The sequence below is a fragment of the Amblyomma mixtum genome, chromosome 8 (assembly GCF_055824585.1).
Source record: "Amblyomma mixtum isolate Tamu chromosome 8, ASM5582458v1, whole genome shotgun sequence".
In the NCBI taxonomy this organism is placed as follows: domain Eukaryota; kingdom Metazoa; phylum Arthropoda; class Arachnida; order Ixodida; family Ixodidae; genus Amblyomma; species Amblyomma mixtum.
Genome location: NC_143019.1, coordinates 60,323,469 through 60,336,113, shown reverse-complemented (window position 1 = coordinate 60,336,113; position 12,645 = coordinate 60,323,469). Strand labels below are relative to the sequence as shown.

The 12,645-nt window shown below is 42.9% G+C and overlaps 1 protein-coding gene across 4 annotated transcripts in view; it reads left to right on the top strand.

Moving 5' to 3' along the window:
- The window catches only part of Sym (symplekin scaffold protein), a 39,720-nt gene extending 27,079 nt beyond the window's left edge, over window positions 1-12,641 (top strand). The window contains exons 27-36 of one of the 4 annotated variants that reach the window (XM_089558277.1): window positions 873-960; window positions 1,231-1,335; window positions 3,561-3,748; window positions 5,731-5,907; window positions 7,021-7,083; window positions 7,849-7,872; window positions 9,518-9,535; window positions 10,093-10,110; window positions 10,261-10,437; window positions 12,562-12,641. In XM_089558277.1, the coding sequence (XP_089414403.1) occupies window positions 873-960; window positions 1,231-1,335; window positions 3,561-3,748; window positions 5,731-5,907; window positions 7,021-7,083; window positions 7,849-7,872; window positions 9,518-9,535; window positions 10,093-10,110; window positions 10,261-10,431 (852 nt within the window). In that variant the 3' untranslated portion in view covers window positions 10,432-10,437; window positions 12,562-12,641. The remainder of the gene's footprint in view (window positions 1-872; window positions 961-1,230; window positions 1,336-3,560; window positions 3,749-5,730; window positions 5,908-7,020; window positions 7,084-7,848; window positions 7,873-9,517; window positions 9,536-10,092; window positions 10,111-10,260; window positions 10,438-12,561) is intronic. The other 3 variants (XM_089558278.1, XM_089558279.1, XM_089558280.1) reach the window with 3 other exon arrangements.
- The last annotated feature ends 4 nt before the right edge of the window (window positions 12,642-12,645 follow it).

The window sequence follows — 12,645 nt, the reverse complement described above, 5'->3', positions numbered from 1 at the left end:
AGCAAGGTATTGCGTCGAAGAATCCAGCGGTGACATGTATTTATTTCGAAGTGGGCGAGCAGGGCGCCACTCTTGTCAACATATCGCGTAACGTGCCCGTAGCGCGCGCCGCTCGGCTGCTGACCACGCGGAAGTGAATTTGTCAACGCCAGCGCGGGCGTCGGGCGCGCAGCGCGATTTCGCAGGCAAAAAACACTCCATGCGGGCCACTCTTTAGAGCTTGCTGTGCAATGTCAGGGCATGATTGCCTTTGCTTTTGTTTTCATTTAATTGTATAGTGGACTTTCATGAATTCAAACTTCAAGGGACTAGTGACTTTTGTTCGAATTATCAGAAGCGTGCCTTAATGTGATTCGAGACTCGGTGTGACTTGCTGTGTAGATATCTATACAAATAGCTATAAGCATTAACCCAACATAAAATATTGGTGAAAGGCTCTGGTATGTTTACTCAGACAGTGGTTTCTAACTGGTTTTGTGGTTAAAAAAAAAAAGTCATACCTATTTTTCACTTGTTTCCGAGTGGAATGAAAGCATGTAAATTTGGACTTCAGGGGACTGGGAAACATGCCGGAATTATCAAAAGCCTCTCACAAGTGGCAGCCGCATCACACAACACATGATGTGTGCGCAGTTTTAATGTACGAGAGCAACCATGTGGATGGAATCCAAAGGAACTCATTTTGGCGCCAGAAAGGCGAGGTGGCTTCTAAAATTAAATTTTTGAATTAACCGAAAGTGCGAATTTTCCGAGTTTGAATTATCGCAAGTCTGCTGTACAATGTCACTTGAGCGAGTGTGGTACGAATATGAGTGTCCAGCTGAATAAGTGGTGAGCGGGTGACGCCTCATGCCCTTGTTTAATCCTTGCAGAAAGAAGTCATAGCAGCCCTACCCAAGCTCATCAAGCTCAACCCCATTGTTGTGAAGGAAGTTTTCAATCGGCTCCTCGGAAGCCATGGTACAGAACACCTTCCTTTCTCTCTTTTTGTTTTCCCTTCCCTTTTTTCTTGCACACTCTTGCAACGTCATGGACCAGGCTTGCTCATTGTTGCTTTTGTGGAACTAATGTAGCTTTTGTGTTGATTTTCTACAGCCCGTCCAGCAAGAAACCGTAAGGAATCCCTGTCATGTGACAGGTGGTTAGCTATGTTGTCAAAGCCAGGGCAACTTGAAGCTGGTGGGGAAATTAGAGTATGCTTTTATGCCCTTCCTCTCTTCCTGTTTCCAGTGGAGTCGGCAGCCAATTTCACAAGCCCAGTGTCTCCTGCCGAGCTGCTCGTGGCTCTGCATAACATTGATCCTTCCAAGTGTGACGTCAAGACAGTCATCAAAGGTGTGCTTTTTCAGTTCAACTTTTGTAGACGGTGACTTTCATCGTCAAGCGTGCATAACTGGAAATCAAAGCCTGGTGTAATCATTAAGACAGCTTTCATGTTAGTAACTCCCAGCAGTTTATAGATACAGTTGAACCCCTCAATAACGAAAGCCCTCAAGAACGAAATTCTCGCGGCAACGAAAAATTCTGGCGCCCCCGGCGAACTCCCATAGGGTTCAATGCATTTGTCCCCTCTCAATAGCGAAGGATTTTTAAAAAGCAGTCCCGCATTAACGAAAGTTTGAGGTAGTGATCTGCAACATTTTTTCGGCACATCAGCCAGTCGTTAACATAGAATGGGCAAAACTGCAGCAGCAAACTCATCCGACAAGTCGGGCCCATTCATTTCACCTGCCAACAAGCACCGGCGCAGCCATTTTAGTTTACTTTCGGTTGGTTCGGTAATGATGATAGCAAAGCAATTTCTTTTTTTGCCCGCTGAAAGCGGCTTTTTGCTATAACTGTCTGTTGGCGACTACGCACGCACGTGACGTTTCACGTGACTACACTGCCGGCCAACCGGGGAAGAGCAAGGAACCCTTTTTTTTCTTTTCTCTAGTGTGCCGACCACGCTATCTCGCCGATCTCGCCGTCCGCCTTGTGCAAGCCGAATTCGCCCGCGGCTTGCTTGTGTACAGTGTTTTTTGTTTTTTTTTGACTGTCGGAAACATGCTGCCTCCTGTAAAGAAGCGCAAGTTTTTGACGCTGCAGGAAAAGGCTGCTATCATCGCCGAAGCTGAAAAAGGCAGAAAGAAGACGGACATTGCGGAGGAGTTCAGTATCCCGTGCAGCTCACTTTCTATGATTGTGAAATCAAAGAATGGCATCATGGCGGCACTCCAGAACGGCGCGCACGCTCTGAACAAGACTTTGGCAACGCCGGTCCACGAAGGCGTGGACAAAGCCGTATTTCAGTGGTTCCTGAACAAGAGAGCGAACAAGATGCCTTTGTCTGGAAGCCTTTTGCAGCAAAAGGCGATTGACTTCGCGTGCATTCTGGGGCACGACAACTTTAAGGCGAGCGCCGGATGGCTAAGTCGATTTGAAGCGCGCGGCACTGCATCGTCGCCAAAGTGTTATCAGGGGAGTGTGCGCGCGTTGACGCTGAAGCAGCATCGTCCTGGATGCAGGAAAGTTACGCAAGTAAGCTCGCGTGATGTGCTTGATGCTTTCGATGTTATCCGGACTTTTCTCGGCGACCACGACGACGACGAACCTATGCATAGCTTATCAAGCTGCGAAGCCAGAGTCGTCAAGCTCCTGCACAGCAATGTCAAGCAGAGCAAAATAAGCGACTTTTTTCATTAAATTTTGGTTCTGGAAGGTAATGGGTGTGCTTGTTTTTCCATTTTCGCGACAGCGAAATTCTCACGACAACGAAAAGGTTTTCCTTCCCCGGCGGTTTCGTTATTGCGGGGTTCGACTGTATAAGTGTGCATGTGCAGGAGTAGCTGACAGAAATTACGTTGTTGGCATCTTTGTTTTTCATTTTGATCACAGTACTATATCATCCCAACAGCACAGCCACAAATTAGTTTTTTTAGTTGCCTGGTTTCACTTTCATCTGTGACCAGTTTGCATCATCGCGGAGGTTCGTTATGACTGCAGTGGAGCTGCGGATTCATGCCTGTGTATGCAAAATTGTTCTCGGGACATGGGGAAGCATCACCGCTGCTGCGTTGCATGTGATGAAGACACTGCTGACATTTCTCAAGGACATGGCACTCATCTGCATCTTTGAGTAGATCTGTTGTGCTTGTGTGCGTGCATGCATATGTGCGTGCGTTTTTCCTCTCATTCAATTCAAACTCCTGAAGTCAAGGCCAAAAATTACTCATGATCACCACAGGGAAGTGAATGGTAGCGTACCCTAGCCCTCTGGGATCTGTGGAGGAAATTGCCTTTAATTCGCCACCACAATTTGCTTGTGAAAATGATCAATGGTGGAGACCCCAGCATTTCAATTTTTTTTTTACTTTTATTATTATAATAGCTCCATTTTCAATGAAATTAGTCTCTCTGTCATTAAAATGCAGTGATCTGCCGATACAGGCCGCCTTCAGTAATGTCCCCCCATATCCCTTTCAATGCGTGGACACCTCAAATTTTCATCTAATGTATGTGTCTTGAAATCCGTGCTGCTCCATTATCTGGTGGTGCCATCACTGCCATCCTTTTTCCAGCGACCTCTCTCTGCTTTGCGGAGAAGCACGTCTACACGCAAGAGGTCCTGGCCGTGGTGATGCAGCAGCTGATGGAGCAAAGCCCCCTGCCCACCCTGCTCATGCGGACAGTCATCCAGTCACTGAGCCTCTACCCAAAGCTCATGGGCTTCGTCATGAACATCCTGCAGCGGCTCATCATCAAGCAGGTGCGCTCTTCTCTCATCTTATATAGTAAAAGGTCGTCAATTCAAACATTCAGATAATTCGAAATGATGGCACAGTCCCAGCCAATGTCCATGTAAGTCTATACTCTATGACATCACACACTCACTAGTTCAGACACTACAGGTCTCGCACTGGCTTCTGCAAGGAGGCCGTGTCTAAGTAGGACTGGCACAGCAAGCGATCATCCAAATAGCCCTGCTCAAACCTGAATTCTATACTGCAGAGTGACTTGCGTGCCCTCAACTTGCAAGCAGTGGCAGGTGTTACAACAAATAGACAACCCTTCTCCAACAAGTCATACCACTTAGTTTTGGTTTCGCTTTCCTGGGCTTTGCGGCAGCTCGTATCAGCCAGCCAACCAAGCCCAGCTGCTCGCAGTTTCAGGTGCTGATTGGCGTGTCTCGCTAGTGTTTGTCCATTCCTGTTATTTTTCTTGCCGCTTTGGCACTGCTGAGTGTTTCCATCTATGTGGTTCTTCCGTACATTAAGTGCGCTGAAATTGCGTGCTCGTCGCACACCGTTTGTGCAGTGAAGCCTCCCCACACTCAACCCTGCCGCTTGTGAGGTGTGCGACACAGTAGCAGAGGAGCTCCACCACTAAAAGTTGTCGTTGTTGCGCCATTGTCATCTCAAAACTAAACAAGCAATGTCCAGTCTTTCAGCAAATAAATTTACTGTGATGCAAGTGCTTCTTGTTTTTTTTTTGTTTTTTTTTTTCGGAGTCATTCAGTAATTCTAACATTTCTTCCGGTCCGTTGAGGTACAATTTAACTGGCTTTTACTGTACAATGGACTCTTGTCAATTGACATTCTTAATTCAAACTTCCAGTTTGTTTCGACAAGCTTTGGTCCTGTCAACATGAGCCTATTTCTGAAAGGAACTACCTTGTCCGAGCTAATGAGTCGAGGAAACCAGTTGCTAGAAAAATTGCACGCCTGGAGCAATACAAACTCTCTAACCATAAATGCAGTGAAAACAAAGGCTGTACTTTTCCGGCCGAAACAACGTGTCATTGATAGCAACCTATATTTAAAACTTGGTTCCACAGATATAAAACTTGTTCGCTCAATTAAGAGCCTTGGTGTGCTTTTTGAGCAACACATGGCATGGAGCGAGCAAGTAGAAGCTGTGTTAAATAAGCTTTCTAGAACAGTTGGAATTTTGTGTAAGTTACGTTTTTTTCTGCCTCAAAACATTAAACTGTTAATTTACAAATCTTTGTTTTTGTCCCAGCTAAGCTATTGTTACCTGGTGTGGGGTACCACAACAAAAACGAAGGTAGACAAATTGTATAAAGTACAAAAACGAGTGTTGCGTCTTATTGCCAATCAACCGTACGACGCCCATACTGCACCCCTTTTCACGTCATTAAATCTTAAACCTGTAACTGCATTATATGAAGATACGCTGTTAAAACGATACCAAACATCAACTAAACATAATGACACATTCCTTCAATGTCTTTCAGGTTTGAGTGCACTTAATTTGAGTTCCACGCAATTTGAACGAATTATCAATCTTCTTTAAGTTCCAGTCATCAAGAGTTGACTGTTCGTGCTTTTTTCCCTGCTGAAACATTCCATATCAGCCGTTCGTATGGAATTATGGGAATATGGAGTCCATAAAGTATAGAAAATAAATATGGAAATCCATATCTCATCTGTATGGCATCCATAAGCATTCTACTTAATTTCTATACAATTTCCTTAGTGTACATGCCGTCATGTGGAGTCAGTAAGGTTCCATACGAGCTTCTATATAGTCCATAGTGACTCCATATGCTCCGTACTGACTCCATAAAATTTCTTATTGAAACGATTGGAATCATGGAACTTGTCATATGGAAATTTTCAGTAGGGTTGAGAGTTTTGCGTGCCACGGGCTATAATCCAGTGCCTGCATCATTACCTGCCAGTTGTCTTGTGCTGGTGTCAGTTCATCGTACCTCTGCTGCTGGTGCAGGTGTGGAAGCAGAAGAAGGTCTGGGAGGGCTTCATCAAGTGCTGCCAGCGCACCAAGCCCCAGTCACTGCAGGTGCTGCTGCAGCTGCCCGCTGAGCAGCTGCGCAACGTGTTCCAGGTCAGCCCCGACCTGCAGCAGCCCCTGGTGCAGCACGTCAGCGCCTTCACCGACCACCAGGTACTGTTGTGTGTTTCATATGCATACCGCCGCTTCCCAGAGTTGTCAGAAATGACATCCTTCTCAAGTCATGACGGAAGCCAAGGGGCATAGGGGATGTCTTTTTTTAATCTGTGATTTTCATCAGTGGGAGATTAATAAAAGCGGAAGAAAAAAACAAACGCACGCCACCGGCGGGACCTAAACCCACATGGGCTCAGGAGGCTTGAAAGACAAAGATATAGAAAAAAGATAAGATTGCAGTAGGCATGTGCAGATACTGGAGCAAATTGCAGGCACTGTATAGTTATACAAGAAAAGAAGAGAATTCAGAGGAGACATTCAACGTCTTCTATGTCTGTGGTTTTCATCGATGCTAGATTAATAAAAGCGGAAGAAAAAACAGCCACATGCTGCTGATAGGATCTGAACCCATTTGGGCTCAGGAGGCTTGAAAGACAAAGATGACGAAAAAGATAAGATTGCAGTAGGCACGTGCAGATACTGGAGCAAATTGCAGGCGCTGTATAGTTATACAAGAAAAGAGAATCCCAGGGAAGACATTCAATGTCTTCTCTGGCTTCTCTTATTTATTTTTATTTTGTTTGATTATTTAACTCTGTTCCCTGAGTGAATTTGCAAAGTATGTCTTTCGACTTGTGTTATTGAGCTCAAATGAAATGCCTCTCATCACTACTGCATTTCCAGTCTCAAGTTATTCGCTTCAATTCACAAATGTTTGCTTCGCTTTGGAACTATTCTAACAACTGTTTGCTTCATGTCACTTTGAACTGAAAATTCACTATTTGCACATGCCTAATATTTTTTTTGTTTTTGCTGTCTGGGTTAGTAAAACAAACTTTTGGGCAAGTTGGTTGCTTAGCTTAGACATAACTGAAGTGTGAAAACAACCACATAGGGAAGAACGCCTATGTGGTCCGTGTCTTGAGTGTGTTCTTCCCTATGTGGTTGTTTTTTTTTCGCGCTGCAGTTATGTCTAAGCTAATGCTGTACGGTGCAGATGTTAGAACCTTGCAGGTGACTTTGGCTCTAGGTTTGAATGTGATGTGTTCCAACTTGTTGTATGACTTTCATTTTTTTCTTTTTTTCCTTAAATTCGCATCCCCTTTTCAGAGAGCACACATACCTGAGTCGATCTTGGAGGTTCTCAACTTAAATCGACCAAAGGCAGACGACGTAAGTGGTGCTCTGGTTTCCGGTTTCTTTTAGACCTGAAGCGAGGTTGTTTTGTGCTCTCATCTAGCAGCCTGTCAAGAGAGGCGAAAGAGTTTATTCACAGAGGTGGCGTACTTGTTGCATCCTTTTCCGCTGCGCATAATTTTTGCGATAACTGTAAATACTAAATAAATGAAAGGAAATGGGAAGTTGAAAACCTGCCATTGCCATTGCAGAAGCCATTGCTAGTTTATCAGGTTACTGATGCTAGCTTCACTGTGGGTAGTGATCTATGATATAACAATGTTTATAATATGTAGTGAATGGTGATGTGTATGATGACAGGGCATATGATTGCACGCGAGCTCGCATTTCTGTGCTTGGAAGGACTGCGAGCAGAATGTGTTATTCTATATTTCTCTTGATAAATGCTTGCTAGCAGGCACTACATGCTTTTTCTGTGTTTTTTTTTTATGTTAGCAGTACAGGAGTTTGTGCTTAATCCAATCAGTTTCTTTGTCTTGAGCAGTTAGACTTAACCCTCTGAAAACTTATTTAGACTGATGCCTGGTGACATACGTCTGTTAGATTTTATTAGTTTGGGCTCTTTGGTTTTTACATGTATAGTGTGCAGTACATGCATGGTCGAACTTATATTTCTTTTTCCTGTTCTCTTAATCCTATGATTTTCTCTTCTTTTCGTGTGTGTGTGACATTTTAATTAATTGCATGGCAAAAATACTAGAGCATGCTTTTTGTGGTTTTTGTTTCTTATTTCTCCCTCAGAAGTCAAAGCCATCAGAAAAAGACGTAAGTATTGACAAAGCACTACCATTAAATAAAAGAAAAATACATCTACTAGTAAACTTAATTTGAAAGAACAATAGCTCTTCTTGTTGTTTGAAATAGAAAAAAAAAATTGACAACCTTGGGCACCACTTGTTTTATTGGTCTGCAGGAAGTTCACGTTTGTTGCTGTCTTGGAAATGATCTGACTGTAGATTAGGTAACACCTGCTAAAGTTTACAGCCATTGGTTTTACTCCTTATTCGATGTCCTTAATCAGGATTTACACAGTATCTTGCACCTGTCTTCAAGTTTGCATCATGAATTGTTGTATTGGGCAAAGAATAGTTAAATATGGAGCTAAAAGCCAAGATTAAGTTCCATGTCTTTAAATTATTTATTTTTATACCCCGATGGCTTATGTGGGAATATATGTATTATAGTAAAATCCATAAGTTACAAAGTTACTATTGAGAAATTTGAAGTTGTTAACGGGTTACAAGTTATTCCAGCTTACAAATGCAGGAAAAAAGAGTTTTCATAAGCCGAACATGCATAGGTAAGGCTCAACGAACAAGCTGGAAAAAGAGCATTACGTTAATGAAAAGCCAACTTCACAATGATTTACAATAATTGAAATGAGTTGAAAGTTCTGCTTGAAATGTTCTATTTGAATCAAGCGACACTTGACTGTTTGCAGTTTATTATGCAGGTATTATACTGAGTGCCGGCATTTAGGGCATTTGCTACCTGTTAAGGATATACTGCATTCCTAGCTGCATCGCCTCTAACTTGATGCATGGCTGCTTTGCGAGCCACTCATCTGCATGTGCCATTCTCCTTTCGCATGTTGCAGCCTGTTGCCATTACTCATAGTGTGCAGATGAGACTGCATGAGACTGCAGATGAGACGTTTGTGCATGATGCAGCCTTGATGCTTCAGTTTTAACGCACCCAAACAAGTTGATTCACATTGTTTCTTTCATGTTACTCACACTCAAGGTTATCTGCTCGTCCCATAAAGGTTGTCACCGAAACTTTCAACACTTCTGTTCGTGTTTAAACTGCTCCGCCTCCGTTCACTACATGTCACATGCTCGGATGTAATTGGAAAGGGCTATCTCTATGCTGAGCACCAGGCAGTATTTTATAATGTAGCTGTGCACATTCTTCAAGGCAGAGAAAGCACTTGTGGTGCACGACTTTTTATGTTTTTATGTGCCACCTGTCAACACCAGGTGGCAATACTGTGAACATGCGGTCAGAATTTGTCTGCGGTTCACGTTTTTACCCTCACATGCCTTGCACATCACGTTATGTTTTCACGCAGCACCCTTGGAGCAGTGTTTATATCTCAAAGCATTATTCTTTTGTTCGAACTTGAAGGTGAATCTAGTTTTTGTATTGGTCACAGCTGATGTTTGGTATGTGAGGTACCTTCTAGTTTTCTAGTACTCAGTGTGGAGCATACTGGAAAAGCGCTTGCGTAGAGCAAGTACTAGCGTACTACTTATGGCCATCTGATGTCACAGCCACAAAAAAGAAATAGTAAAGAATGCACTGCATAGTGGCAAAGATTGGACAGCAGCAAATTTACGTTTACTCAGACGAATACTAACGCCTTGCCTATTCTCATGCAAACAACCATACTTTTCTTTCCCGAACACAGAAAGATTCTAGCAAATCTGTAAGTATGCATTGCATGACAACGGGTTGCTCTCTTGGTTTTGGTTATTCCTCTGCATGCCACTGAAAGTTGTCATTTTTGCTAACACATTGTTGGTACGGTTACAAGGACGCTCTAGGTGTGATCTCTGTGGTCCATGAAGCTAACTCTAAAAAATTTTTAGTGTTCTTTTTTGTGCTCCTGGGGAGAAAAAGGCCATTGGGAACACAAAGCTTTCGAAATTTTGAAGGGAGACACGATCTCTGCTTTCAGAGTTTCAGGATCTCTTTTTTTTCTATTCTGTTAGTGTGATGTTGAGGACCACTGGCTAATTTAACAAGATCGCTGTATGCTGAATGTACCTGCAGCAAACAAGAACAGTTAATTGCCTACTAACTGCATTGCACTCACTTCTGTCTCTGTGTGAAAACATTTGACACTGACGCAAGGCTATCAACAGCATTAAAGCTACTGCGTCAGTCTTGCCTGTGACTTATCGCAGCTAACAAAAACCTCTTTACTAACAGAGTCGCATTTTGTCTTGTGCTTCTTCCCTTCCCATCTTCTTCCCTTTGCAGATCGCCCTTAAAATAAAAGTTAGTATGCTCGTTCTTTCTTACTAAACACTAACTCTGGCATTTTGGTGCTAGTTGTTCTGCTCTGGATATCTGATTGAGCACAGCTCCCACCCATTTCTTTATTTTTTTCGTTCTTTCTCTCTCTCTCGCACATGCGCCTGTCTGTAGAGAGACCAATCTCGAGATTCTCGAGATTCTAGGGACTCTTCGAGGGACTCTTCAAGGGACTACAGCAGTGGCCGGTCTGAGAGAGACAGCTGGCGGTCATCTTCGAGCAACACCAAGATCAGGTTGTCAACGTCGGATGACAACGTGGGGTCTCAGGACCTCGACGCGTAAGCCTTGGTGAGTTTGCTCATGACCTGTGGTTGACCTTGTGTCATTGTGCTGCACACTTAGTTCCAAAGCTAGAATTCAATCCTGATTTGAGCAGTTAATTAAGATTAAAAAAAAGTACAAATTGTCTTCCTCTCTCTGCATTTAATAAATTTTTATGTCCCAGTGTAACATTGAGGGTGCCATAGTGGAAGATTCCAGATTAGTTATGGCCACTTTGGGTTCTTTAGCATTCATATGTTAAAGTGACTCTGAAACACCTGAGGAGGAGAGTACATAACGCACTCAGTCAATACATTGCGTTTTCATGAACGCCTGGGCCAAAAATTACACTCTACGCGTAGCAGAGAACCAACAATCGCACACGAAAGCTTTGGAGCTCTTTCTGGCAACTTTTTCATACTCGCGCCCTCCGTTTCACATGCCTGCGTATGTCGGTTAAGAGGTGGCTATTGGTTAGATTCTTTCAAACGTCACGCAGCTACCATTGTCGTGGCCAGTCAGTCCCATTGCTGTGGTGGGTAAGGAAGGTTTGCCCCCACCCCCCACGGAGGGGAATTCCCACGCAGCCAGTGGTAGGGCCAGCAGAGTAGCGCCAACCTTTAAGCATGCAAAGAGTGATGAGAGGAGAGAGAAAGGTGCGAAGGCTATTCTTGGAGTGGCATCCTTTAACATCGGAGGCATACAGCAACTTTATTGACAGCCCCTCTCTGAGACCCTTTAAAGGAGTGCCGACACCAAAATTTGGTTGGTAAAGATCCCCAGGTGGTCGAAATTATTTCCAGACCCCTCCACTACAGCACGTCTTTCCCTTTTTATTCTTTCGCTCCCACCTTCCTTCCTTCATGGCTGGCGCCATAAAAGTGTCCACCAAGAAGTAATATAGTTACCACACCGTTTCCTTTTTTTCAAAAACTACTATAATTGTATGTCATTATAAACAAGGAAACGTGTAACCAATAACTTGCCGTCTATACTCCTTTAAAGCCCTCTTGGGCACACTAATATGCCCATCACATAATATTCACACCATTGAGGTGGCCATGATATCTGCCGACTCTGTGGTAGTGGTCACATGCATTATCAAGACCTGCTACATCACTTGTTGATAGCAGTCTAATTAAAGGGGGGTGGGGGGAGGCTGCTAAAAATAAAAAATTGTTAATTAATTAAGTCACAATTGTGAAAACTTCAGGAAACATGTTTTTGCATGCTGATTACAAATAATTAGGGGTGTGGAAATAGTGAAATTTTCTAATATTAATTGAATACGAATATGAAAAAAGAATGGCTTCGAATATCGAATCGAATATCAGTTTATCAAAATGATAAACAGGCAAATGCTATCAACCTTATTTTTTTCTAAATAGTGTATGCTCTTTGCAGCTGATATAAACAGAATTGAACTGGCTTAGCAGCATTTAAAAAAAAACACGATATGCACAGAAATGAATGCTATTTGATTAGGCAGCGTAACAGCATCCAGCCTATGATGTGATCATGCAAAATGAAATGACACACATGACTGGCAACTAAAAATCACATGATGGCTAGTAAAACCTCATTAATGTGGAGTTTAAGGGACTGGAAGAAAAAGCTGGAACATCCAAACGTCGAGTTATAAAATGCCTCATGCTGATGGTCTGGCGCTGGAGGGAGTGTGAAATATATGAAGTTTTTTTTTTTAATCCAGCTAATAAATTAGGGGTGCGCAAATTATGCAAAGGCACAGATTTCGAGAGTAATGATGGCAAGTCACAAGGACTTGCTTTACATGAAATTAAATGACATATTTAGAACTGGCACACAAAAGTACGTTTCCTGAAGATTTCGTCAATGCAACTTCATGAATAAAAATTTGTTTCCAAGATCCTCTTGACCCTTAAAATAGTGTTTGAATTCTGTGATGGGTACAAAGCTGGTAAAGTGCAGGAAAGGCTCTACAGTGCCATTTTTGTTGTTTGCTGTATGTTTTTACAAAAGCATGCACTTTCATGCTTTCATTGGAACATGTTTTGTTTACGTCTCCTTTGGCTGTCATAAAGAAAAGCTTGTCCTTTGTCTTTGAACCGAGAACAAACTAGAGGGAGGCTTGCAAAGTTTCACTGAAGTTTTTTCTTTTTTCTTTTTCAGGGACGGAATCCATGTTAATTGTGACTGTAATAATAGTAAAAAAATAAAAGTGTGTTGATGAGCTCACATATGTTACTGGATAGC